At 43.4% G+C, this 25,099-nt stretch overlaps 1 protein-coding gene across 2 annotated transcripts in view; it reads right to left on the reverse strand.

Moving 5' to 3' along the window:
- Window positions 1-11,482: 11,482 nt before the first annotated feature.
- IFNGR1 (interferon gamma receptor 1) overlaps window positions 11,483-25,099 on the reverse strand; it is a 34,887-nt gene continuing 21,270 nt past the window's right edge. For both annotated transcript variants that reach the window (XM_073337433.1, XM_073337432.1), the window contains exons 2-7: window positions 21,703-21,817; window positions 21,288-21,460; window positions 18,815-18,963; window positions 17,282-17,459; window positions 16,283-16,398; window positions 11,483-12,720 (exon numbers count right to left, since the gene is read on the reverse strand). In XM_073337433.1, the coding sequence (XP_073193534.1) occupies window positions 12,205-12,720; window positions 16,283-16,398; window positions 17,282-17,459; window positions 18,815-18,963; window positions 21,288-21,460; window positions 21,703-21,752 (1,182 nt within the window). In that variant the 5' untranslated portion in view covers window positions 21,753-21,817 and the 3' untranslated portion in view covers window positions 11,483-12,204. The remainder of the gene's footprint in view (window positions 12,721-16,282; window positions 16,399-17,281; window positions 17,460-18,814; window positions 18,964-21,287; window positions 21,461-21,702; window positions 21,818-25,099) is intronic.

Below are 25,099 nucleotides of genomic sequence, written 5' to 3' on the forward strand. Positions count from 1 at the left end.
CTCAGAGGCCATGAGGGACAGAGGCTACATTGGGGACGCAACACAGTGCCGCGTGAAACTTAAGGAGCTCAGACAAGCGTACCAGAAAACCAAAGAATCAAACGGACGCTCCGGGACAGAGCCCCAGACATGCCGCTTCTACGCTGAGCTGCATGCAATTCTAGGGGGGACCGCCACCACTACCCAACCCCTGTCCGTGGACTCCGAGGATGGGATACTCTCCGCCATGGCTGAGGATTTTGCAGATGGGGAAGATGAGGAGGAGAAAGCTTGGGAAGAGCACACAGCACACCGTTCTCCCCGACAGCCAGGATCTTTTTATCACCCTGACTGAAATACCCTCCCAACCCAACAAGGCCAGAAAAGGGAACTCTGGTGAGTGTACCTTTTTAAATATAATACATGTTATAAAAGCAAGCGTTTTTTGATGATTAAGTAGCCCTGAGGATTTGGGATGCATTCGTGGCCAGTACTGCTACTGGAAAAGTCTGTTAATGTGTCTGGGGATGGAACGGAAATCCGCCAGGGACATCTCCATGAAGCTCTCCTAGAGATATTCTAAAAGCCTTTGCAGAAGGTTTCTGGGGAGAGCAGCCTTATTCCGTCCTCCATGGTAGGACACTTTACAACACCATGCTAGTAGCAAGTAATCTGGTATCATTGCATGCCAAAGCCTAGCAGCGTATGGTCCCAGTGTTTGCTGGCATTCAAGCAACATCCATTCTTTATCTCTCTGTGATATCCTCAGGAGAGTGATATCGTTCATGGTAACCTGGTTGAAATAGGGGAATTTGATTAAGGGGACATTCAGAGGTGGCCGCTCCTACTGGGCTGTTTGCCTGTGGCTGAAAAGAAATCCTCCTCGCAGTTAGCCATGCAGTGGTGGTGGTGGGGCGGAGGGGCCATTGGCGCTGAGCTGTTCGTGTTTGGCTAGTAGTGATCTTCCCTAATACCAGCCAAGCGGTGGGGGGAGGGGAAGTGATCATCCCAGAGAATTGGATGTGGGGAGAGGGGTTGTTTGGTTTCTGCTGCTGCACGTTAACAGGAAAACTGAAGCAGTAAATGGCCAACTCAACGGGCTTTGCTTGGTATGGGAAAGGAGGGGGCTGCTGTTATGAAAGTTGCAGAAGCTGAAAGACTATGGCTTACCATGGCCGCCTGCAAGCTGAATTCTGTTGCCCGGACCTGCGTGTGTGATCTCTAACACCAAAGCCGCAGGCACTCAATACAAGATGCAAAATGCAACCTTGTACCAAAATCACATGTGCTATGTAATGTGAACAGCGTTGCTTACCATAAAAGAGTATAGCCATTGTTCTGTAAAATGTATCTTTTAAAATACTTCACTCCCTTTTTTTCCTCCAGCAGCTGCAAATGTTTCAAGCCTCCCTCCTCCGTCCCAGAGACTATCTCAGATAAGGCGGTGGAAAAAACACACATGCGATGAAATGTTCGCTGAGCTCATGCAGTTGTCTGGCACTGACAAGAGCTGTGTGGAGAGACACAATAGCAGAGTACAGGACGGTGGCCGATGAATGTAAGGAGAGATGGCGGCAGGAAGACCAGAGGAGGCATGAGGAAACGCTGGGGATGCTTCAGGATCAAACGGACATGCTCTGGCATCTGGTGGAGGTTCAGGAACGGCAGCAGGATCACAGACTGCCGCTGCAGCTCCTGCTTAACTGCCCTCCCTCCTCCCCAACTTCCATAGGCTCCTCATCTGGGCACCCAACCACTCCACCCCAGTGGACAGCCCAAGCAACAGAAAGCTGGCATTCAACAAGTTTTAAAGTGGCCTTTTCCTTCCATCCTACCCTCCTCCTACACCCCTCCCAGGCTACCTTGTGAGTTATCTCCCTATTTTTATAAACAATTAATAAAGAATACATTTTTTAAACTATAGTGACTTTATTTCCTTTGCAAGCAAGCTGTGATTGAAGGCGGGAGGCTTACAGGGAATTAGAGTCAACCAAGAAGGCGGGTTTTCATCAAGGAGAAACAAACAGAAGTGTCACACAGTACCCTGCCAGTCATGAAACTGGTTTTCAAAGCTTCTCTGATGTGCACCGCTTCCTGCTGTGCTCTTCTAACTGCCCTGGTGTCTGGCTGCACGTATTCAGCGGCCAGGCGATTTGCATCAACCTCCCACCCCGCCATAAACATCTCCCTCTTACTCTCACAGAGATTGTGGAGCACACAACAAGCAGCAATAACAATGGGAATATTAGTTTCACTGAAGTCTGAGCGAGTCAGTAAACTGCGCCAGCGTGCCTTTAAACGTCCAAATGCACATTCTACCACCATTCTGCACTTGCTCAGCCTATAGTTGTACAGCTCCTGACTACTGTCCAGGGTGCTTGTGTATGGCTTCATGAGTCAGGGCATTAAGGGGGTAGGCTGGGTCCCCAAGGATAACTATAGGCATTTCAACATCCCCAACAGTTATTTTCTGGTCTGCGAAGTAAATCCCTTCCTGCAGCCATTTAAACAGACCAGAGCTCCTGAAGACACAAGCGTCATGAACCTTTCCCGGCCATCTCACATTGATGTTGGTGAAACGTCCCTTGTGATCCACCAGTGCTTGCAGCACTATTGAAAAGTACCCCTTGCGGATTATGTACTGGCTGCCCTGGTGGTCCGGTCCCAAGATGTGTTCTGTCTATAGCCCCACCACAGTTAGGGAATTCCATTGCAGCAAAGCCATCTAGTATGACCTGCACATTTCCCAGAGTCACTACCTTTTATAGCAGCAGCTCAGTGATTGCATTGGCTATTTGCATCACAGCAGCCCCCACAGTAGATTTGCCCACTCCAAATTGATTCCCGACTGACCGGTAGCTGTCTGGCGTTGCAAGCTTCCACAGGGCTATTGCCACTCGCTTGTGAACTGCGAGGGCTGCTCTCATCTTGGTATTCTTGTGCTTCAGGGCAGGGGAAAGCAAGTCACTAAGTTCCATGAAAGTGCCCTTACACATGCGAAAGTTTCTGAGCCACTGGGAATCATCCCAGACCTGCAACACTATGCGGTCCCACCACTCTCTGCTTGTTTCCTGGGCCCAGAATCGGCATTCCACGCCATGAGCCTGCCCCATTAACATCATGATCTCCAAATTGCAGGGGAATGCGGTTTTAGAGAAAAAAGTGTGTTCATGTCCTCATCACCGCACTGCTGTTGCCTCCTAGCCTGGTTTTTCAGGTGCTGGTTCTGCATACACTGGACGATAATGCGCGAGGTGTTTACAATGGTCATAACTGCTGTGGTGAGCTGAACGGGCTCCATGCTTGCTGTGCTATGGCGTCTGCTCCTGCTTGGGCAACCTGGGGAAAAGGGTGCAAAATGATTGTTTGCCGTAGCTCTGGCAGAGGGAGGGGCAACTGACAACATGGCTTACAGGGTTTTCTTACAGGGAATTAAAATCAACAAAGGGGGTGGCTTTGCGAAAAACAGAATGGCCCCCTCAAGGATAGAACTCAAAACCTCAAACACAGAACTCAAAACTGGGTATAGCAGGCCGTTGATTTCACAGAGGGAGGGAGGAGAAAATGAATACAAAACAAATCTGGTCTATTTCTTGTTTTGAGCCACTTCATCTATCTTTATACATCTTGCTGGCAGCAGACTGGGCAGTATGACCGCTAGTCGTCATCATCTCCTGGGTGCTCGGCAGAATGCAGTATACAGACGGTGCAGTATGACGGCTGGCCATCATCTTCTGCTGGCTGCAGATTAAAAGACAGTGCACTGCCGGTAGGACTGAATCGCCATGAGACAAAAACTTAAAAGGGAAATAAACTGGCTGAGTCACTCTCATGTTTGCCCAGGTGCCCCTGACCTCATCAAGGTTGGTTAAAAGAGCACCCTGGACTACGTTGACGACAGCTACCAGTCATACTGCACTGTCTGCTGCCAAAAGGCAATAAACTGTTGCTATGTAGCAATGCAGTACCGCGTCTGCCAGCACCCAGGAGACATACGGTGATGGTTAGCTGAGCGGGCTCCATGCTTGCCGTGATATGGCGTCTGCACAGGTAACTCAAGAAAAAAGGCGCAAAACGATTGTCTGTCCTTGCTTTCACGGAGGGAGGGAAGGAAGGGAGGCCTGACGATATGTACCCAGAATCACCCGCAACGATGTTTTAGCCCCATCAGGCACTGGGATTTCTACCCAGAATTCAAATGGGTGGCAGAGACTGCAGGAACTGTGGGATAGCTACCCACAGTGCAATGCTCCAGAAGTTGACAGTTGCCTTGGTACTGTGGACACACTCCGCCGACTCCATGCACTTAGAGCATTTGTGTGGGGACACACACAATTCACTATATAAAAACGCTTTCTACAAAACTGACTTCTATAAATTTGACCTAATTTTGTAGTGTAGACAAAGCCTAAGATACCTTTGGGGGTCAGAGAGGAATATGAAGCAGCCATTAATTACCTTATAGAGAGTAAAAATTTCCTGAACCAAAACTGAATGTGGAAACTCCAATTCATATGGCACCAAGAAGCTAATATCTTGCATGCCTGTAGAAGGTATTTACACTAGAGTCAGAGTTTAAGCACAGAAGGGACCACTAGATCTAGTTTGACCTTGTGTATACCACAAGCCAACACCAACACCCAGCACTCACACACTAAACTTAACTGAAATTAGCCCCAAGTGTTGCAGCCTACAAGAGGCTAGACTAAAATATAGACTAGACATTCAAATATAGAAGTGTTCTTACTCTGCTGATGGTAAAGGGAAAACATCAACATGAACATTTTAAGGCTAGATTTCAAAACTTTAAGACTGTTATTGATACTATGGTGAAGGGTGACACAGAAGAACCTACAGATTCCTAACCAAACTGCTTTCTTACAACAAAAATGTTAAGGCTTACATTTAAATGTTAAAAGAAATTTCACCAATGAGATTCTAAATGTAACTGAATGCTTCCAAAGTACGTGGCAGTTAGTGGTAGTACAGAATTGTGACAATACTATAGTTAGAATATCAACTAAATCTCATTTTTAGTTAAAACTCAAAAATGACTGTTCAGACTAAAATTTTTCATACTGAGTGCAGCCCAAAAGGGGAGGAGGAAAATGCAGTCTAAGCCAGTTTCTAATAGTTTATAAGTCTCTGCCACAACTGCCAAAGAGGCAATGAAACACCATTTCTCTGGCAAAGAGGTGGCAGAGTCCAAGTCAAGAGAGCTTTTCAGAATGTAAATCACTTAGGGTATGTCACATTTCAATAAGAGACCTGTAGCCCAGCCGTGGCTGCCCCGGGTCAGATGCCTTGGGCTCACTAGGCTACACAATTGCAGTGTAATGTTGAGGTTTACTAAGGGTTTGTCTACACTGTGATCAAAAACTTGTGGCACCAATTCTCAGAGCCCAGGGTCCAGCCAGAGCCAGAATGTCTACACTGCAATTTTTAGCCCTGCAGCCTGAGCCCCACAAGCTTGAGTCTGCTGACATAAGCTCACTTAGTGCCATGAGTTTTTTTAATTGCAGTGTAGACATGTTTGTAAACCCACATTACTTCCACACAACCCCAGAAGGCAGCAAGTCTTGTTGCCAAGGGATTATCTTATTTCCAAGAGAAATCAGAAATCAGAATGTCATCCACTGAAACTATAACCCCAACACTCCCTTTTCAAGAATTTGGCCCATTCACATAAAGCAGGAGTTGGGAACCTACAGCCCGGATCCAGCCCGCTGCTTAATTTCATCCGGCCCGCGGCAAATCTCTGCACTGTGGGCTGGAAGCTAGGGTTGCCAGGCCGTTAAAAATCTGGTCAGCTGCACACGGTCCCAGAAGCAGCTGGCATGTTGTGATAGATTTCTGTTACCAATCTGCCTGAAGTGCCAGGTGATCAATCAGGCTGAAGCCGCAGGATTGTTTGGGGAGGAGATGACGAAACACACCAAGCGTCTGAATTTTAAAGCTTTATTGATAAAATAATAAAGTAACAGTGGAGAGTGATGGGTGCTCCCCACATCACTCAGAGGAAGGAAGAAAGCGTTAGAGCCCCAAGCCCTAACCCGCTTTCATACTCACACACGCTCTACCCGAGGCTGGCCAAGCCTGGGTGTAACGTAAGAAGAAGAGGGGGAGGGATGGATGGGAGTTCTTGTCCCGTGCAAGGGTTGTCCAGGGTCCGCTGCCAATCTCTGATATGCCTCAGCTCCTGGGAGGGTTTTAAGTCCTGCGGTCTCTTGGGGGCATCTCCTTCAGAGACCTTTGTTTCCCCTGCTCTGTGTACCAGCCCAAACCAGCCTTCTGTGTCTTCTTCGGTTTTCCCAAAACATCCTGGCTTTAGGGATGGTATATCAGTTGTTTTCCCCCTCGTCGGCCTTCAGTGTCTTGCTCCTTTTCGTGGCCCCTGCATTCGTTCAACAATTCTCCTTTCTCACAGCTGGTCGGGGGCGGGGCGTGTGTGTGGTGGACTTTCCCCGCTTGTGTCTTGGCAGGTAGCAGCTGGCCTTGGGCTAAAGTCAGCTTCTATCTTCGGGTTTAACTGGAACATCAAGTTAACCCGTTCCTTTCTTTTTTTCCCTCCCCCTTCCCGGCCTTTTGCAACCTGCAACGAAACCTTTTAGTCCGCATTCATACCTTTAACCCTTCCCTACATTGTTTTCATTACCTACAAAAGCATTAGCAGCATATAAGGCTAGCGTTTACTCAGCCCCCGCATATTGTGACAGTGTCCTGTGGCCCCTAGGCACAGGAGCAATCAGGGAAGTTCCATGTGAGGTCCCCGACCCCAGCGCCAGCTCCGCAGCTCCCACTGGCTGGGAACCACGCACCACACAGAGCCACCTGGCTGCACCTCTACCTAGGGGCCGGACATGCCAGCCGCTTTTGAGAGCAGTATGGAGCCAGGGTAGGCAGGGAGCTGGACTTACTCTCGCTGCGCTGCTGACCAAGAGCTGCCTAAGTTAAATGCCATCTGGCCAGAGCCTGCACCCCGAACCCCCTGCCCCAGGTTGGAACCCCCTCCCGCACCCTAACTCATTCTCAGACACCACACCCCCACCCCAACTTCCTGCCCCAGCCCTGAGCCCCTCCTGCACCCCACACACTTCATCCCTTCTTGTTGCCAAGAAGGCCAATGGCATTTTGGGATGTATACGTAAGGGCGTTGCCAGCAGATCGAGAGATGTGATCGTTCTCCTCTATTCGACATTGGTGAGGCCTCATCTGGAGTACTGTGTCCAGTTTTGGGCACCACACTACAAGAAGGATGTGGATAAATTGGAAAGAGTCCAACGGAGGGCAACAAAAATGATTAGGGGTCTAGAACACATGACTTATGAGGAGAGGCTGAGGGAGCTGGGATTGTTTAGCCTGCAGAAGAGAAGAATGAGGGGGGATTTGATAGCTGCTTTCAACTACCTGAAAGGGGGTTCCAAAGAGGATGGCTCTAGACTGTTCTCAATGGTAGCAGATGACAGAACGAGGAGTAATGGTCTCAAGTTGCAGTGGGGGAGGTTTAGATTGGATATTAGGAAAAACTTTTTCACTAAGAGGGTGGTGAAACACTGGAATGCGTTACCTAGGGAGGTGGTAGAATCTCCTTCCTTAGAGGTTTTTAAGGTCAGGCTTGACAAAGCCCTGGCTGGGATGATTTAACTGGGAATTGGTCCTGCTTCGAGCAGGGGGTTGGACTAGATGACCTTCAGGGGTCCCTTCCAACCCTGATATTCTATGATTCTTTGGAACCCCCTTTCAAGTAGTTGAAAGCAGCTATCAAATCTCCCCTCATTCTTCTCTTCTGCAGACTAAACAATCCCAGCTCCCTCAGCCTCTCCTCATAAGTCATGTGTTCCAGACCCCTAATCATTTTTGTTGCCCTCCGTTGGACTCTTTCCAATTTTTCCACATCCTTCTTGTAGTGTGGGGCCCAAAACTGGACACAGTACTCCAGATGAGGCCTCACCAATGTTGAATAGAGGGGAACGATCACGTCCCTCGATCTGCTCGCTATGCCCCTACTTATACATCCCAAAATGCCATTGGCCTTCTTGGCAACAAGGGCACACTGCTGACTCATATCCAGCTTCTTGTCCACTGTCACCCCTAGGTCCTTTTCCGCAGAACTGCTGCCTAGCCATTCGGTCCCTAGTCTGTAGCGGTGCATTGGGTTCTTCCGTCCTAAGTGCAGGACCCTGCACTTATCCTTATTGAACCTCATCAGATTTCTTTTGGCCCAATCCTCCAATTTGTCTAGGTCCTTCTGTATCCTATCCCTGCCCTCCAGCGTATCTACCACTCCTCCCAGTTTAGTATCATCCGCAAATTTGCTGAGAGTGCAATCCACACCATCCTCCAGATCATTTATGAAGATATTGAACAAAACCGGCCCCAGGACCGACCCTTGGGGCACTCCACTTGATACCGGCTGCCAACTAGACATGGAGCCATTGATCACTACCCGTTGAGCCCGACAATCTAGCCAGCTTTCTACCCACCTTATAGTGCATTCATCCAGCCCATACTTCCTTAACTTGCTGATAAGAATACTGTGGGAGACCGTGTCAAAAGCTTTGCTAAAGTCAAGAAACAATACATCCACTGCTTTCCCTTCATCCACAGAACCAGTAATCTCATCATAGAAGGCGATTAGATTAGTCAGGCATGACCTTCCCTTGGTGAATCCATGCTGGCTGTTCCTGATCACTTTCCTCTCATGCAAGTGCTTCAGGATTGATTCTTTGAGGACCTGCTCCATGATTTTTCCAGGGACTGAGGTGAGGCTGACTGGCCTGTAGTTCCCAGGATCCTCCTTCTTCCCTTTTTTAAAGATTGGCACTACATTAGTGAGGATGAATCTAGACTGTTCTCAGTGGTAGCTGATGACAGAACAACGAATAATGGTCTCAAGTTGCAGTGGGGGAGGTTTAGGTTGGATATTAGGAAAAACTTTTTCACTAGGAGGGTGGTGAAACACTGGAATGCATTACCTAGGGAGGTGGTGGAATCTCCTTCCTTAGATATTTTTAAGGTCAGGCTTGACAAAGCCCTGGCTGGGATGATTTAGTTGGGGATTGGTCCTGCTTTGAACAGGGGGTTGGACTAGATGTCCTCCTGAGGTCCCTTCCAACCCTGATATTCTATGATTCTATCCTCAGCCCCATCCCAGAACCCATACCCCCAGCCGGAGCCCTCACCCCCTCCTATATTCCAACCCCCTCCCCCAGCCCAGAGCCCCCTCCTGCACCCTGAACCCCTCATTTCTGGCCCCACCCCAGAGCCTCAGGGAAGCCCCAAGCCTCCGTGCCCCACCATGGGGCTGTGTGTGGCCCACGACCAATTGTTTTCTGTGGGTCAATTTAAGCACTTTGTCTTCAATTCCTGCCCATTTCTATCTGAAATTGTCAAGGAGATTGCTCCCCAACCTGTCAGTCTCAGACTTAACTAAGTGATCTAAACATTTATGAAATCCAGGCTTGAGGATGACAATTCATATTTAGATATAACCACAACCCCCTCCAAAATGTCATCTGGTACAAAATGCAGCAGTCCAAATGCTTAGCAACACAGACTGCCATTGTGCTTCACTGTGTTCCACTACATTCACTGGCTTCCTACTGAAGACAGTCCAATTCAAAATTTCTGTCCTGATAACCAAAGCCCTCCATAGCAGTAGCACAAGAAACTTGAGAATGCCTCTCCCTCTAAAACCAGCTCACCTATCTTCTACTGGAACTTGAGGGATGCACCGAATAGAATTTTCTTGGGGCTAGACCTAGAATATGGAATTCACTCTTGCAAGAGCTGAAAGTGACCAGAAATCTCATTTCATTTAGAATTAAGAGCCAGATCCAAAAGCCAGGCATGCAAATGGAAATCTTTCCATTGATTTAACTGGTCTCTGGATTAGTCGTAATTGCAAAATTCACATCCGACTTAGCTTTTCCTCAGATTTTACACATACACACAAATGAACTGATCAGCTGTTTTTCCTGTAGGCTGAGAAGGGGAAAAAAGAGCAAGATACAGATGCTATGGCAGTTGAGACCAGATAAATACAGTAACTCCTCACTTAATGTCCTCCCGCTTAACGTTGTTTCAAAGTTACGTCGCCGCTTAATTAGGGAACATGCTCGTTTAAAGTTGTGCAATGCTCTCTTATAACGTTGTTGGCTGCCTGCTCTGTCCACTGCATGTAAGATTTTGTGGAAGAGCAGCGACTTTACAAGGTAGCAGTGCACAAGTTCCTTTTCTCCGCCTCCTCCCCATCCCTCCCAGCGCTTCTCCAGGCGCTTAGGACTTTCTGGGAGGGAGGGGGAAGAGCGGGGAAGCACCACGTCTCCACTCCTCCCTCTCAGAAAGTCCGAAGCCCACCAAACAACTGTTTGGTGGCGCTTAGGACTTTCTGGGGGTGGGGAAGGAGCAGGGATGCAGCGTGCTCTGGAGAGGAGGAGGAGGAGTGGGGGTGGAAAGAGGTGGGTCTGGAGTAGAGCGGGGATGGAAAGAGGCGGGCCTGGAGCATCCCCCGGCAAAGTCAGCGCCTGTTCTCCTCTGGGTAAGCTGCCACTGCTGCTGCGAAGATGCTTCCTAGCATCCTTGCCTGCAGCGAGCTGTGCCTGTGTGGGATAAGCCAGGGGCACTTCCCAACCACAGTACAGTACAGTATAGAATGCCTTTTGTCTACCCCCCCCCGCCCAAATTTCCTTGGAACCTAACCCCCCGCATTTACATTAAAATGTATGGGAAAATTGGATTGGTTTAACATCATTTCACTTAAAGTTGCATTTTTCAGGCACATAAGTACAACGTTAAGTGAGGAGTTACTGTACCCTTTTTCCCTTGGGGAGATTGGGCCGGGAGCTTGTTAATCCAGTGATTGCTGTGGAAATTAACTCTGGATTTCCTTGCTTGTGAGTGTTCATGTCAGTGAAAGATCTGTCTTTACATTTATTGTTCTTTGGTGAAGTTCACTAATGGTTCCCCATTAAAACATTCAGTTTGCGCCAAAGTGCAAATATTTTGGCAAGAATTAAGCATTTTCAAAACACACAAAATACCTCTACACAATGCACCCATTCAATAAAGATGAATGTTACTATGAATATAGTATATACCTGCAAAATTATGTATTTCCAGCCTTTTTCCTGTATTGTTTCCTAGCTTCATTTGGATCCATTTCAAAACACTTCTGGCAACACAGTAAGATCGTGTCTACAGGAGGAACTATATTTAGAGTGCAAGCATCTAGCCTTAGAGGCCTTTAAATAGTAATAAAGAATTGAAATATAAAATCCAAACTTTCTATCTTCAGTTTGATAGCTTCATGCTTCAGAGTTCCATCAAGGGATCTAATTAACTACATCAAATTACCAAAAAATATTCCATTGTCTCAAGAAGATGAAAAAATGCTATTAAATGGGCATTTTTAATTTGATAAGAAAACAGTTATTATTTCCACAAAGTTCAATGGAATTATTAGCAAACCACATATTTCTTTTAAGAATTAGGATAAAAATGCTTTAGAGGAAAAGTGCTAAACATTTTTAATAACTGCCTTAACCGTATTGCTTCTTCAAGAAATAGTGCAGATAAGAGTTCAAAAATAGTCTTTTTCAATGAGGGTCAGGTAGCATGCTAACATACAGATTTCTCAGAGCATAAGACATGATTGCACAATATGGTTTCTGTATACAAAACATGGATAAAGCTATAAGCACAAGAGATAGCTATTTCAATAAGTGCAAATGTAGAATGTGGGCTTTCTGAAGGGGTGGCATACTGTCTTGCAATTAGTGCAGATGTACAAATTTATGACCCACCATGCAGAAGCACTTCTAGTTACAAAACAGGCTCCAATATAATCTGTTCTCGGCCATGGAGTTGGGAGTATGGCCATACCATACTGATATGGTATATAGACGATTCTTCAATGCACTTCATTTAGAAGATACTGCAGAATCTTTCCTTTGTATAAAGATAGTTCTTTAATAGCCTAAAGGAAAATCTCAAAGGCAAAACCACCAAGTAGCTTAACGTGAGATATAGAGCCACTTCCCCTTTTTCTGCACTATCATCAGACACAACACTAGTTGCAGTTTCCATTTGAGTCCCCTTCAATTTTAAGAGTCTGCTCTAAGAAGTCACATTGATAATCCCATTAGGACTAAGATGTTCATAAACTTCTAAATCTCTATGTTGTGGACACCAAAAGGGACTCCCTGTAGTCTTCAATGATTCTCTTCATGACTCACGCACTTCATCAGTATGCCTATATGCAATCACGGACTCCTCTTCCCCAACATCTATCAGGAGATCCACTGGTACATGAGGTTTGTCATAACCAGAAAACTTGTTGCAGCTCTTTAGGACAAGGGACTCTTGCACCTCAGTGTCGGAAGGCTCTGGGTTTGAAGGAATACTATTTAACTCTGTTTGGCTACTATTAGAATGAAAATAATTCTCTTTCACTCTCCGGCTTTGTTCATCATCAGGGGTCATTTCAGCAATGCTTTCTTGGATAGCCATCTCTTCTGTTTTGTTTGATATCTCCTGGGAGCTGATAGTATCTGATTCTTCACTGCAGTCTTCAGAATTAGGGGTCCGTATTTCTTTAACTTGGTCTACTTGTTCTATCACGTTTATCTCGTCACTCACCGACACTGGCTTGGATGATGATGAGGTTATGACTGAGATATATTTTGCTTCTGGTTTCGTTTCTAAAACGTTGCGCGAGTTCAAATTTCGTACCACAGTGACCTTAAAAGTAAAGAGGAGGTACTTTAGTTATACATAAATTACGTGTTCTGATGATAATCTAGTTTACTCTATAAATTAAAGTTTAGAGGCAAGACAAAATAATGCTTTAAAAGGGATACATGTGATAATTTAACTACATTTTCCTTTCAGGAAATCTGAATTCAAACAGGAGTTAAGTGGAAATCAGCAACTGACATCAGTGTATGGCTTTGATATCAACAGACCTGCTGGACCTTTTAGGTGAGATGTCACAAATTCCACAACCATCTAGCAGGGACCTAAAAGAAGTTTCATCACCCATTAGACTAGAAGAAGTAGTGGTATGTAAACGAGAAGGAAGGAGGAGGAAAAAGCAGGGAATATTCCTCTTACTCCTGTTATTTAAGCAATCTTACAAGCTTCAGCTACAAAGGAAGTCAAATCCAGAAACTAGCCATTTTTTTCCACCAACTTCCAGCCCAGCTACTTCACTTGCAGAAAGCTGGGCTTTTTAGGTTATTGAGGCTTTGTCTACACCACCACTTTTGTGAGTAAAACTTTTATCGGTCGGGGTGTGAAAAAAACATCCCCCTGACCAACGTAAGTTTCACTGGCAAAAGTGCTTGTGTGGACAGCTATGCCTCTCCCGTTGATAACAACGCTCTTTGGGGTGGTTTAATTATGCCAGCAGGAGAGCTCTCTTCTGCAGGCAAAGAGTGGCTACATGGTAGACCTCACAGCGGTACAGCTGTGCTGCTGTAAGGTCCGTAATGTAGACATAATCTCAGTCTTACAACAACATTAGAGCCCTAAAACATCCCTTTTATAATCTTTAGGTATGTTAAAAGTGATATTTCTCCTTGAAAATTAATCCACAAGAAGAGCACCTGATATGCTTTGGCTGATTTTAACTTGCCTTAACTGATTTTAACTCTCTAAATATGTGTCACTTCTTTCTGTTATAATGGAGACAAGTATTCAAGGTCTAAAGCTGCTAAAGAACAGTCACAGAAAATATAGGGAGAGACCAGGGATCAGGAGTATTCATGTATCTCAAAGTAGTTATGAACTGCTGTAGTTAATCCCTAACTTTTTGTACTGGGGTGGGGAAGAGAATCTTACATTGCTACTTCTAAGAGGACACAAAATAGTTAAAAGTCCAACATGTTAAAAGTATCCTGGTCCTGGAGTGAACACAAGGCTCAAGTCTCTACATTCTGAACCAAATCAGAATTAACTCCCTCTCAGGTACTAAGAAACTGGATGTTAAGATCTAGATATACACTAGATAGAAATAGGAATTGAGATCTGTGTAAACACAGAGCTCCTCCCTTCACTCTTAAAATAATGTTATGCTCTGAAATTCATTTAGTTCCTTGGAGCAGCTACAAATCCAACTCCAATCTCTCTTATAATTGGAGGGTAAAGAGAGAGAATTCCACATTTAAGCCTGAATATGAACCACGGGAATTAAACTGAAATGAAATTCTGTAAAAGCTATTAGCAACAAGAGAACAAAATGTGCATCTGCGATAATGGGTAAAACATCTGCATGATGGCTATATTACAGCTTCCAACATTTTAGCACCAGCGTCAAAGATCTCTAAATTTTTTCTAACAGTAGACTATGCCTATGAGTGAGGAAGGGAGCCTTAATCTTGATGTTGTTCTTAACAGATGTTCAGAAGGGACCATTATCATCATCTAGTCTTGAATTCCTTTGAGTTTGCAGTGTTGTGTTATAATATAGCTCTTTATACTGCCTCTACATTACACAGTCATGTTAGCAATGGATACTATGGTGACAGAGGCTCTCTTTATAAATGCTGAGAGGTACTTGCAGCTACGGCTTTTGTAACAGACAGTAGAATAAACTTCTCTGCAGTTAGTTTTTGAACAAAGCAAGCCCTGGTACACACATGGTATGTCTATACTGCAATCAGATACCGGTGGCTGGCCAGGTAACTTGGACTCGTGGGGCTTGGGGTGCAGACTGAGCTCTAGGACTCTCCCCCACTCACATGGTGCTAGAGCCCAGGCTCCTCCCTGAACTTGAATATCTACACCACAGTTAAACAGCCCCTTAACCCAGGTCACCTGGCATGGGCCAACCACAGGTGTCTAATTGCAGCGTAGACATACCCATAGACATACCTATTTCTCTTGCCATAAAACAAGGCGGTAATTAGAAGGGGAAAAAACCTCCCCTAAGCAGATGTTTCCTATCACCCGATAGATTTACTGAAGCTAGGTCTAAAGGTTCCTTATAAAATATGACTCTGACTTCAAAAGAATTTAGCAATTCAAGGAGTCCAGCTCCCATGACATACTTAAGCACCACTCCTCCCATCACAAATGCACTTCCAGTAACATAAGAATAAGTGCAATTAAGATATAAGTTAATGTTTTTAGAATGGATACTAAGGGCTTGCCTACACTTGCAAGTTAGAGCTTATTAAAGCAGCCCCAGGCGCCCTAACTTCCAACCCGTCCACACCAGCAAGGCACTTAGAGCGCCTTGACTCTGCAGCTGAAGCGCTCCTGGTAATCCACCTCCACGAGAAGCATAATGCTTGTTGCGCCTCGGCTGAAATGCCCCAGTGTCAGTGTGAATGAGGTGTTGCATTACTGCGCTTTGATTGGCCTCCGGAAAAGTCCCATAATCACCTTAAGTCAAGTGGCCACTCTTGTCATTGTTTTGGAATCGGCTGTAGGAATGCGGATATGCCCTTTCAAAGCTCCGTTTGTTTCTGACAGCCGGCATGCTTATCTGCTCCGGTACAAAGCAAGCCATTAGTGTGGAATATTGCTTGCTGTAAGTGTGTGAGAGAGGCGGCAGCAGGGGGGGAGGTGTGAAGGTCTGCACTTACAAGACATCATGCTGACACACTCAGCACCCCAAAACCCCACTCTCACCCCCTCCACATACACACAACACACTCTCTGTCACACTCCACTCCACCCCACCCCACTCCCACCCCCTCATTTGAAAAGCACACTGCAGTCAATTGCATGCTGGGATAGCTACCACAATGAACTGCTCTTTGTGGCATTGCAAGAGCTGCTAATGTGGCCACGCCAGTGTGCCTCCAGCTAAGTGTGTAAACACTCGGCAGCGTTTTCCCTGCTGCGGTCTCCGAAGGCGGGTTTAACTCCCAGCGCTCTTCAGCTGCAAGTGTAGCCATGCCCTGAGTACTTAAACCTGGTCTACTGGAGTAAACTCATTAGTAAGGAGAAAGTCTAGTATTAAAGGAAATACAAAGCATCTAGTTGGAGTAAAAAGCTTACTGGTGTATAAATTCAGAGCACATATAACATCATGGTGGAAGGATAAGACAAGTGCAAAGAATTTAATTTAAGAACCCATACAGATATTGTGACAAATAAAGGCTATTTAGTTAGTTAATATTGTGGCTATACAGTATGCAGTTTTGTTTACTGATGTTTGTTTTCTCCTACATGTTGCCCACTAGTTATTTCAATACAAATATCAGCTATAAGACTAAGCTTGTTAGATATTAAAATGTGCTACACAATAACAGACTGACACCAAATGTGCTACTGAACAGTACTGTAAACTTACCAAAGACTTGGGTAGTTCAATTTTTCTCTTCTTTAGTTGCTTGCAAAGACAATACACTGCAAAAATCAGTCCAACGCCAAAGACAACGGTAACACCAATAATAATACTTTTTAAGTCTAGAAAGTTAAAGCAAAATATAGTGAGAGGTTTGGAAAACAGGACGTTGCTCTTTCACAAAAATCATAAAATAGAAATGGCACACGACCTTTAGCGCAACTAAATCCACAAATTAGGGTTTTCACAATTGAGTGTATATTTTGGAATTAAATGTATGATTTGGTCCAAGAGAATTCTTTAAAAAACAGCTTTAGGGTTTCTTTTTATTGATGTTTTCTTTAATTATGAAAAGGATAAGGAATGCATGAGCAAATTGTAGCTTTTTCTGCTCTTTAGAGAGATTCAATGTGGATAAATAACTTGATATTTTTAAAAAACAAAGTGCTCCAAAACACAAGAATTGTAGAACTACTGATTACAGACATAGGGGTAATAGTGGAGTTGGTCTCTTACACAGAATTGGGCTCAGCTCTCCTGTGTGCCCAAGTTTGCTGTAAGGAGGAGGATGGGGCTGTCCCAGGAGTTATGAATGAGAGAATGCCAAAGGCAGGAGAATTCAAAACCCAGTGTTGAGAAAACACATAGTAAGGAAGATTAGCCATCCTCACTCATTTTTAAGTTGGGGGGGAGAGGGGAGACACTTGCTTTATATTTGTATCACAAGCTTATGGTTACCTTAAACCCAGGAAAGCCTACACATTTTAACTGGTTATAAATTTCCAACTGAATGTCACTTGTGCAATTCCAAAGTCTGTCTTCCAAAAACTAATTTAATGGTCCATTTTTTATTCAATAAATTACACAACTGTCTGGCTGCAACTGAAACAAATTATGGTACAAATCAAGTAGAAAATGACAGCCATACAACTGCTGGACAACGTTAATACAATACCAGTTACAAGTCTTCAGAAATATGGATCAGATTTTTATAAATTATTTTACCTAGTGGCTGTTTTGAAGGAACATGAATGCAACTTTCATTTGATTTGGAAAATCCTCGATCTGAAACCATCGATGAACGTCCTCGAGCTGAAACACAGTAGGTGGAACCGGTAGAAAACACTGGAATGTATATGCTACATGTATGCTTCTTACATTCCTCTGCTTCAAGCTCTTGGGGCTGAAAGAAAAGTAAAGTTAGAGTCAGACCCTTAATCACTTTGAACTTACAATATTGACTCAATATGTAAAGACAGTATTGTCACCTTAGAGTGTGATAACTTTTAAAGTGCTGAGTATCAGACCTGTGGCTCCTGCATCTTTGTGCACTGCAAAAGCTGTACATCTCAACTAACAGCTATTTGCAAGGCAACAGCTCTAACTTCTAGCATTATTAAGAACTCATATTAGACCATTGTGCCCATGGGTAAAATTTTCAAGAGCATCTAAATGACTTAGGCTCTTAAATCCCATTGATGTTCAAACATTTCCATTCTGAGGCTCTTTCAGTTGCTTATAACTGAGAAACTTTCCCGTCAGACTGAACTGGTTTCCACCTAAAGACAGTTTTTTTCTTTTTTTAAATGGAAGTTTGAGCATAAATGGCTTAACATTTTTTGAGAGCAAAGCTCTCATTTACTGTTAAAAAAAGTGTTGCAAGCTTTTTTGTATTGCTTTAGTGGCTTAGTTGATAGGGATATTAATTTTAAATCTTCCACAGAGGTGGTCCCTAGACTGGATATGTGCCTTTAAACTGTCTGGTGAAAATCTGCATTGATTTCAAAATCAAGGATGTAGATGTGTACACAGAGTACAGTAATTTTTAGATTACTTAAAAACCCCCAATCTCTCAATTTTGCATTGGCACCAATTTTTGGATCATACTAAAACATTTCCCCTGAGGGCCGCTGCTTCATTCAGCGTGCAGAGCAGACTGGGTGGTGTTCAGTGAATGAGGTAGCTCAACGCACTGAAGAAAATTTGAGTCTTGCCTTATATGGAGTCAAATTTGGTGTGTCATTATCATGCAGTAAATTCATACAAGTTAACGGAGGTACTCTGAATCCACAGTGGTGACTGATTATTTGGACAGGATAAGTGAACGAGTTAGTGGACAAACACATTTATCTATGAAGATAAAAGCAAATACTGAACAGCTCCCTCCATTCAATATAAGATTCTCAATCATCACAATGAGGGACATGAAAGAAAAACCTAAATGGATTAGGTGTCCAAAAGGCACACTTAATAAAGCAGGGGTCCAACAGAAATAATTGCATGTGACCACATGATTAAAGATTACTGCAGTGGATACTCAAAGGACAGGGCTATGGTTAAGGTTCCACATTCAACGTTTCAGGGATTCACTTTTGCATCATTAGTAGTTTTAAAATTGTTTAAAGAAATTTCTCTTGGCTGTGTGTGTAATTTAAGGTAATAAAAACCTATTATTTATTAATATATGCATTTTCTAAAGCTATGTATCTTTGTAAAAAAGGCCAAAATACAATCTGAAACTTTCAATTTAAAACATACCAGTTCTCCACTGGACCAAAAAAACACCTTGTACGTGAAGTCCTTATATTTTCTAACAGCAGATGGAAGTTTCCGATATGGGTGGCGAATCTCAACCCTGATTTGGTCTCTCTCAATTGAGAGATTTAGAGTAGGTGGTCCTATTTTTCCTGAAACAAAGGTTCACTATTAGGTTGAAGGATTTGATACAGAATTCAAAGACAAATGTAGGGCTAACAGATATGGCATTTATCATTCATTTTCAAGAGGAAAAAATTGTTTCCAAAGACATGCCAGAATATTGAGAGTGATTACACACCTCGATGGGAGGGATGCTGAGAAGTTGAGTCCTTGTTAAGGGAATATATGCTTTTGGATGGGCACAAATCTATCATGAATGGGCAGTACCAGTGAGGACACTGGGCAGAAATGTCTCCCAGATGACTTATAAAACTTAACATAGAAAAATGTAAACATATGGATGAGGTTTTAAAAAAAGTGTCAAATGGTCTAAATGGGCAAAGGTTAAGGCACTGAACAAGAAAAAGGATATGGCAACTGGACAGATGCGATGCTTGTTTACAAGTGCTTACACATCGTTATTTTGGTTAAAGGGTGGCTCGGCCCCCACACCCCACAGTGTAGCTACATTAACTAGGAACAGATGTAAGCTAAACTGTAACAAGCCACTTTTAAACCAAACCAAATAAACAAAAATTCTTCACATAAGAGTTTTCACTGGTACAAAAATGACTGGGATGGGTAATTTGAATGTAGCCAGGGGCCACAAAATCTACAAACTCTTTTAAAAAAAATTAAAATGACCTGTCAAAGAGGCTTCAGGATATAGCAGAAGATAAAGCTGTTGTGGTCGAGGAAGAAGCAGTCCTTGCTGTCCTGGGGCAGCTCGCCTGGCTGCTGCTCTGAGAACGTGTGCCAGAGCAGCAAATCCTCCACTGATACTGCCATGCTGGGCTATGTGAAATACATCTGCCTACCCACATACAGCTCCATGATCTCCAGGAAGGCAGCAAGACTACTAAAACTGGAAACCTGCTGCCTCCACTAGGTGCCAGGGAACAACCTCCTCCAGGCAGTGGAAAGAGCCTCGCCCCTTTGGCCATCCTCTTGCTCCATGCTGGCAGAGCCTCTTGCCCCTTTCCTCACTCTGGACACTGGAAGAGCTGCCTCCTCAGGCTCAGATTTAGGTGGGCCTGGGTACTAACACAGCTGACCCTGGCCTTACCATGGTTACGCCCCTGGTTAGCAGGCCAAATAAAAATGAATCAGAGGGCCAGATGTGGCCCAGGGCTGCCAGTTGCCCATCCCTGATTTTAATTAAACCAGTGTAACTTTCCCCACATATAAGGACTTAAAATTCAGCTCTTTGACAGCAATTAGAAAAGCAAAACAAGTCATGTATACATGAGACTAAAGCACAAAATAAGGTACTATTGACCGATGAGATTTCACTCAAGTACATGCAGAATCTAAGACCACGACATTAAAACAAAGATTATTAAATATGAAAAACAATCTCAGGAATTATCAGGACAACAGGCTAGAAAGTTGCTCATAAAAAGGTAGCATCGATTTATGTAAGATTAGGCATTGGAAATGGATGTGATGAGACTACCCTAATCGGCAACAGCTTTAAGAACTCAAGACACCTAAGTTTAAGGCAAGGATTGGGCACTTAAAGGATTTAGGGAAAGGTTTATACAAAAGTTTAAAAAATTTATATAAGCGAAGGGCCTTGCATGTGGCACCCTTTTTTTTTTTTTTTTGGTGTAAATCTAAATGAAATGCTATTGATTCTGAACACGCCCAAAACAGTTTTCAATTATAAAATATATATACAGTACAGTCTTAGTTATCCAACTACAAAAAGTACATTAAATGTATCTGGATAATCCAAAAAGAGGTTGTTATATGCATAAGGACTGCAATGCATAACTTTCCACACAGGACATTATGCTCTGCAGTCATACGACAGGGGACTTCCGCTTCAAGGTAACAGTTTTGGTTGATCAGAAGATGGATAACTGAAGCCACATTGAATAGGGATCATTTCACCCAGCATTGTAATACAGCAACGTCTGGGATGTGTAAGAAGGCAGTACTTTCCAAGCACAACAGTGGTCTCCTACCCCATATTGGGGCATTGGGACAGTAGCAAAATAAGGAAAGCATGCCGCTGAGTGCATCACCAGCACCACTTCTCTTTTTAAAAAATATTTGGAAAGGTGCTCAGACATTAGTGAGGGGACCATACAAGTAACTGCCTATAAAGAGTGCTCCAAAGCAACTGTTATGCTCGTTTTTCATCCTAAACCCCAAGTTACTGCTATGATATTCCTAACCAAACGTACAATATTGCACCAGAAATATATTTATATTAATCTTTAAATTTAATAGAAGTACTATTAATTCATCTGAAGTGATCTCAAATCACTTTTCTAGATGTAAAGTTTATGTTTACATTTAAACTTACCATCCCGTCGCAGAACAAATTCTTTGGTCTCAGCATACGCAGACTCTTTTAACTCAATGAAAGCTGTAACTTTTGCCCAGTAAGATTGACTCAGTTCTTCTATTTCATTAGAGAGGTCACAATAATGTTTTGTTGTGTTCATGCAGGTGCTGACTGGCTTATATTTCCCTAGCCTGTAAAATAGATTAAAGAGTAATTAATGTAATTTTTACAGTCAATGTATTACACAATACAGGTGTTAGAATGGAGACAAATTCCGTCTTCATTTACACTCATACTGAATTTCATAGGGACTGCATGATTTCACTGTGTAGAAATAAAACTTTCCTGGAGATATGGCAAAATCAAAGGAATCACTACATGAATACCTTTTAAAGAAAATAAGGTTAAGATATAATGCAAGACAGACACTTACTCATAAGGTTTGATTTCCACAGTAAAGCGAGGTGTTGTAGGCATTCTCATGTAATCCCAGTGCAATACAGTATGGAAGTTCAAGGATTCTATTTCAACCTTTGTTGGCAGAGGCACTAAAAAAAGAAATCAAACAGAACAATCAGTACCTTGACGGAATAGCTTTGTGTGATGTACGAGAACAGCCATCAATATTCCTGAAGTATTCAGAAGACAATGCATTTACTGGAAGTTACTTCAGAAGTCATTAGAGATAAGACTCTGCTTGTTGCCTACACGAATAGGGCAGAGTCTGTCAGATTGATTTGCTGTTCTTCTTACAAGAAAAGGCAGTTAATCCTTTTTGTCCAAGATTGCGCTGAATGCCTCAGAGTTTCTCTTTCTTCTCTCTCTTTTCCTATATTACATTCTCCCACCTCCAGTATATATTCTGTCTCTTCTTCCACTGCCTCCACTCAAGGGGCGGTCTCTCTCTCGCTCTCCTTACAGGATTTCATTAACCGGACACCACACACAAACTCTGCTGCCAATCATCCCACTCACACAGAGGGTTTGGAAATATCAAGCTCCTGAGTCCCAAGAAGAATTAAGCCTAATAACTAAAGGCAAATATGAAAGATGAAGCCCCATCCCTCACTGGCTGGGGTAATGGCCCTGGGGATACACTATCTCTTATTCCTCCAGCTGCTGGGTAAGGGGATGATGCTGTTACGGGACCCACCTTCAAAGGCTGCCTGTGGGACGTGAAGAGAAGCATTTACTGTTTCTTTCTCTAATCATAGATGTCAGCTCCTGTGATGGTTGTCGAATCCCCACTATTCTACTCCTTTCAGCCTCTTGGCTGCTGCAAGGGGTTTGTGTTCTCACTATTCTATCTTCTGGTCTCCATTTTTGGGTCCCCAGTTAAGTGAATGGCTTCAGTTTCTAGCTCTGAGCTCGTAATTCCTAAAAGCAGTGAAACTAACACGATTCTTTTCAATGCTACTACTGTCTACAGGGTTCTGAACAGTAGCAGTGAAAAAACTGACAAGACTTTTGTTGTTAGTCTGCTATAGCTTTTAACAGCTTTGAGCAGCAGCAACACTGGAGTCCTAAGCAGACTAGGTCTTGTTTACACCCAGAAGTTACACCAATTTAACAGAGTTTTAAAATAATTCAGTACAACTGGTTGTACAAAACCCAATATTAGCAAGTTTAAATTGACTTAACTTGCCCCTGTAAATATGCTAACAATTTATCAGTAGAAGACAGATTTAAAATTGATTTAAGTGTCCACACAAAGTTGCACTGGTTTAACTACATCAGCATTTAAAACAAACAAAACCAAAAACAAACAAAAAAAACAACCCCAAACACCAGACTATTAGTTAAAACAGTGCAAGGCCTGCTTAGACCAGGCATAAATGGGTTAAAAAAAATAAATCCATAAAAATCACACCTTAATTTAAATAGTGCAACTTTCCTCACATAGACAAGCCTACAGAAAGGTTACACTGCATTGTTTTCCACAGAGTTCATGTTTGAGAGGTTACCTTTTTTAAAGGAAAAAAAAACAAACCACAAAACTTAAATTTTGCATAAGCTGATGACACCTGTTTAGGAAAACTTCCTACTTGCCCAGGGAAATGGATTTTCAGGCTCTGTCCATGCTTAGACACTTAAACGATTACAAGATAGAGGATGTAAAGAGTTTCTCTTAGAAGTATCGCTGTTCACCTGAAACAGATAGCCAGAACATAAGCAAAGAAAGAAAGGCACTGACCTGTCCAAAAGCATATTGGCCCCAAGTGATCAAAAAATTATATGCTTTTTGATGTCTCCTCCCTTACCTTTAAAGAGGGACACCAACTTGGGGGGGGGGGAAAATCACATCTATTTGAAGTGTTTATAGCCTCTGTTGGTTGAGAAGTAACATCTATCATTACTACAACTCAAAAACTGTTAAAGAGTGCCTCTCCTTCAGTTTGTTTACATTAAGCATGAAAATCTACCCAGCTTCAGCAGAGTTATAAGTCTTTGAAAAATGCTATTTGCACATACTCAGTGGAGCTTGTTAGAGGTTTACTTACTCCTAAAATCTCCAAAGTTTAATCTCCAACATAGTCCAGCCTATAGGGATCCCTACATCACAGCAAAAGCATTGGACATGCTCCCTGAATGGGGTGATAAATCCTAAATTAAGGGAGCCTTGCTTTTCACACATTTTATTATTAAAGGTATTAAAGGCAGAACTAGGACCAGAATGCGTGTCTCATAGCATTTCCACTTAGTCACACTGCTTTTCAGAATATGCAAACTATGTAGCTGGCTGTGCTGTCTTATCATCACAAGCCTATATTCCCCCTCTCCCCCCGAGTTAAGAGTACAACCCAGGATTTCTCATTTCCAACGAATTTCTGCAATCTGGCAAGTAGTCATGTAAGCTCTGACAAACTATGTGTACCATCACCCTCTAGTAGCTGGTTCATATAAGATGACAGCATACTACTGATACCACGTGTCGCTTTAGCTCAAGAGGTAGGTGTCCATGCTAGATACCTAGAAGGCCTGGAAAGCGTTCAGCAAGTGGATCAGGCTTGTGTAGTGAATGCAGCTGTCTGTAGGACATCTGATTCATCCATTGTAGAACTAAAAGGTGTTGAGAGAGTGAGGAGGAGTTAGGGGACTGCAGAAAGAGAAAGGACTGCCTTCAAAGGCAACTGAATGCCACCCAGGAGAACTGGGTTCCATTCATATATCTGCTATAGACTGCATATGTGATGGTGGGTAAGTCACTTAAATGAAGATTTTCACATTGTATTCCTCATTTTCTGGGTACCCAACTTGAGACATGAGACCTTGTTTTCAGAGTTGCTGAGCACTCAACTACAAGTAAAGTCAATGGGAACTGCAGCTGCTAAGCACCTCTAGGAGCAAGATGTGGAGTTGGGAAGTCCTGGGCTTCAATTCTGGTTATACCATTGACTCACTCTGTGGCTTTGCACGAGTCATTATCTGTTTTAGTCTCCTTGTGTTTAAAAATGGGTATAATATTTACCCATCTATTTCACAGGGGTGTTGGCAGCAGTTGGTTAGTGTCTGTACATTGCTTTGAACATATACAGTTATTAAAAATGCAGAATACTCTAAAAATGGATCCTTAGTTCTCAAGTTAGGTATCCAAACATGGAAGCAACCATAATTAGTGAACACTTCAAATTATAGCCTAGGTTCCTTATCTGTAAAATGAGGAGAACTCATTTATTTCTGGACTTTAGCAAAGCTTTTGATACGGTCTCCCACAGTATTCTTGCCAGCGAGTTAAAGAAGTATGGGCTGGATGAATGGACTATAGGTGGATAGAAAGCTGGCTAAACCATCAGGCTCAATGGGTAGTGATCAATGGTTCCATGTCTAGT

This window comes from Lepidochelys kempii, chromosome 3 (genome assembly GCF_965140265.1).
Source record: "Lepidochelys kempii isolate rLepKem1 chromosome 3, rLepKem1.hap2, whole genome shotgun sequence".
Taxonomy (NCBI): Eukaryota; Metazoa; Chordata; order Testudines; family Cheloniidae; genus Lepidochelys; species Lepidochelys kempii.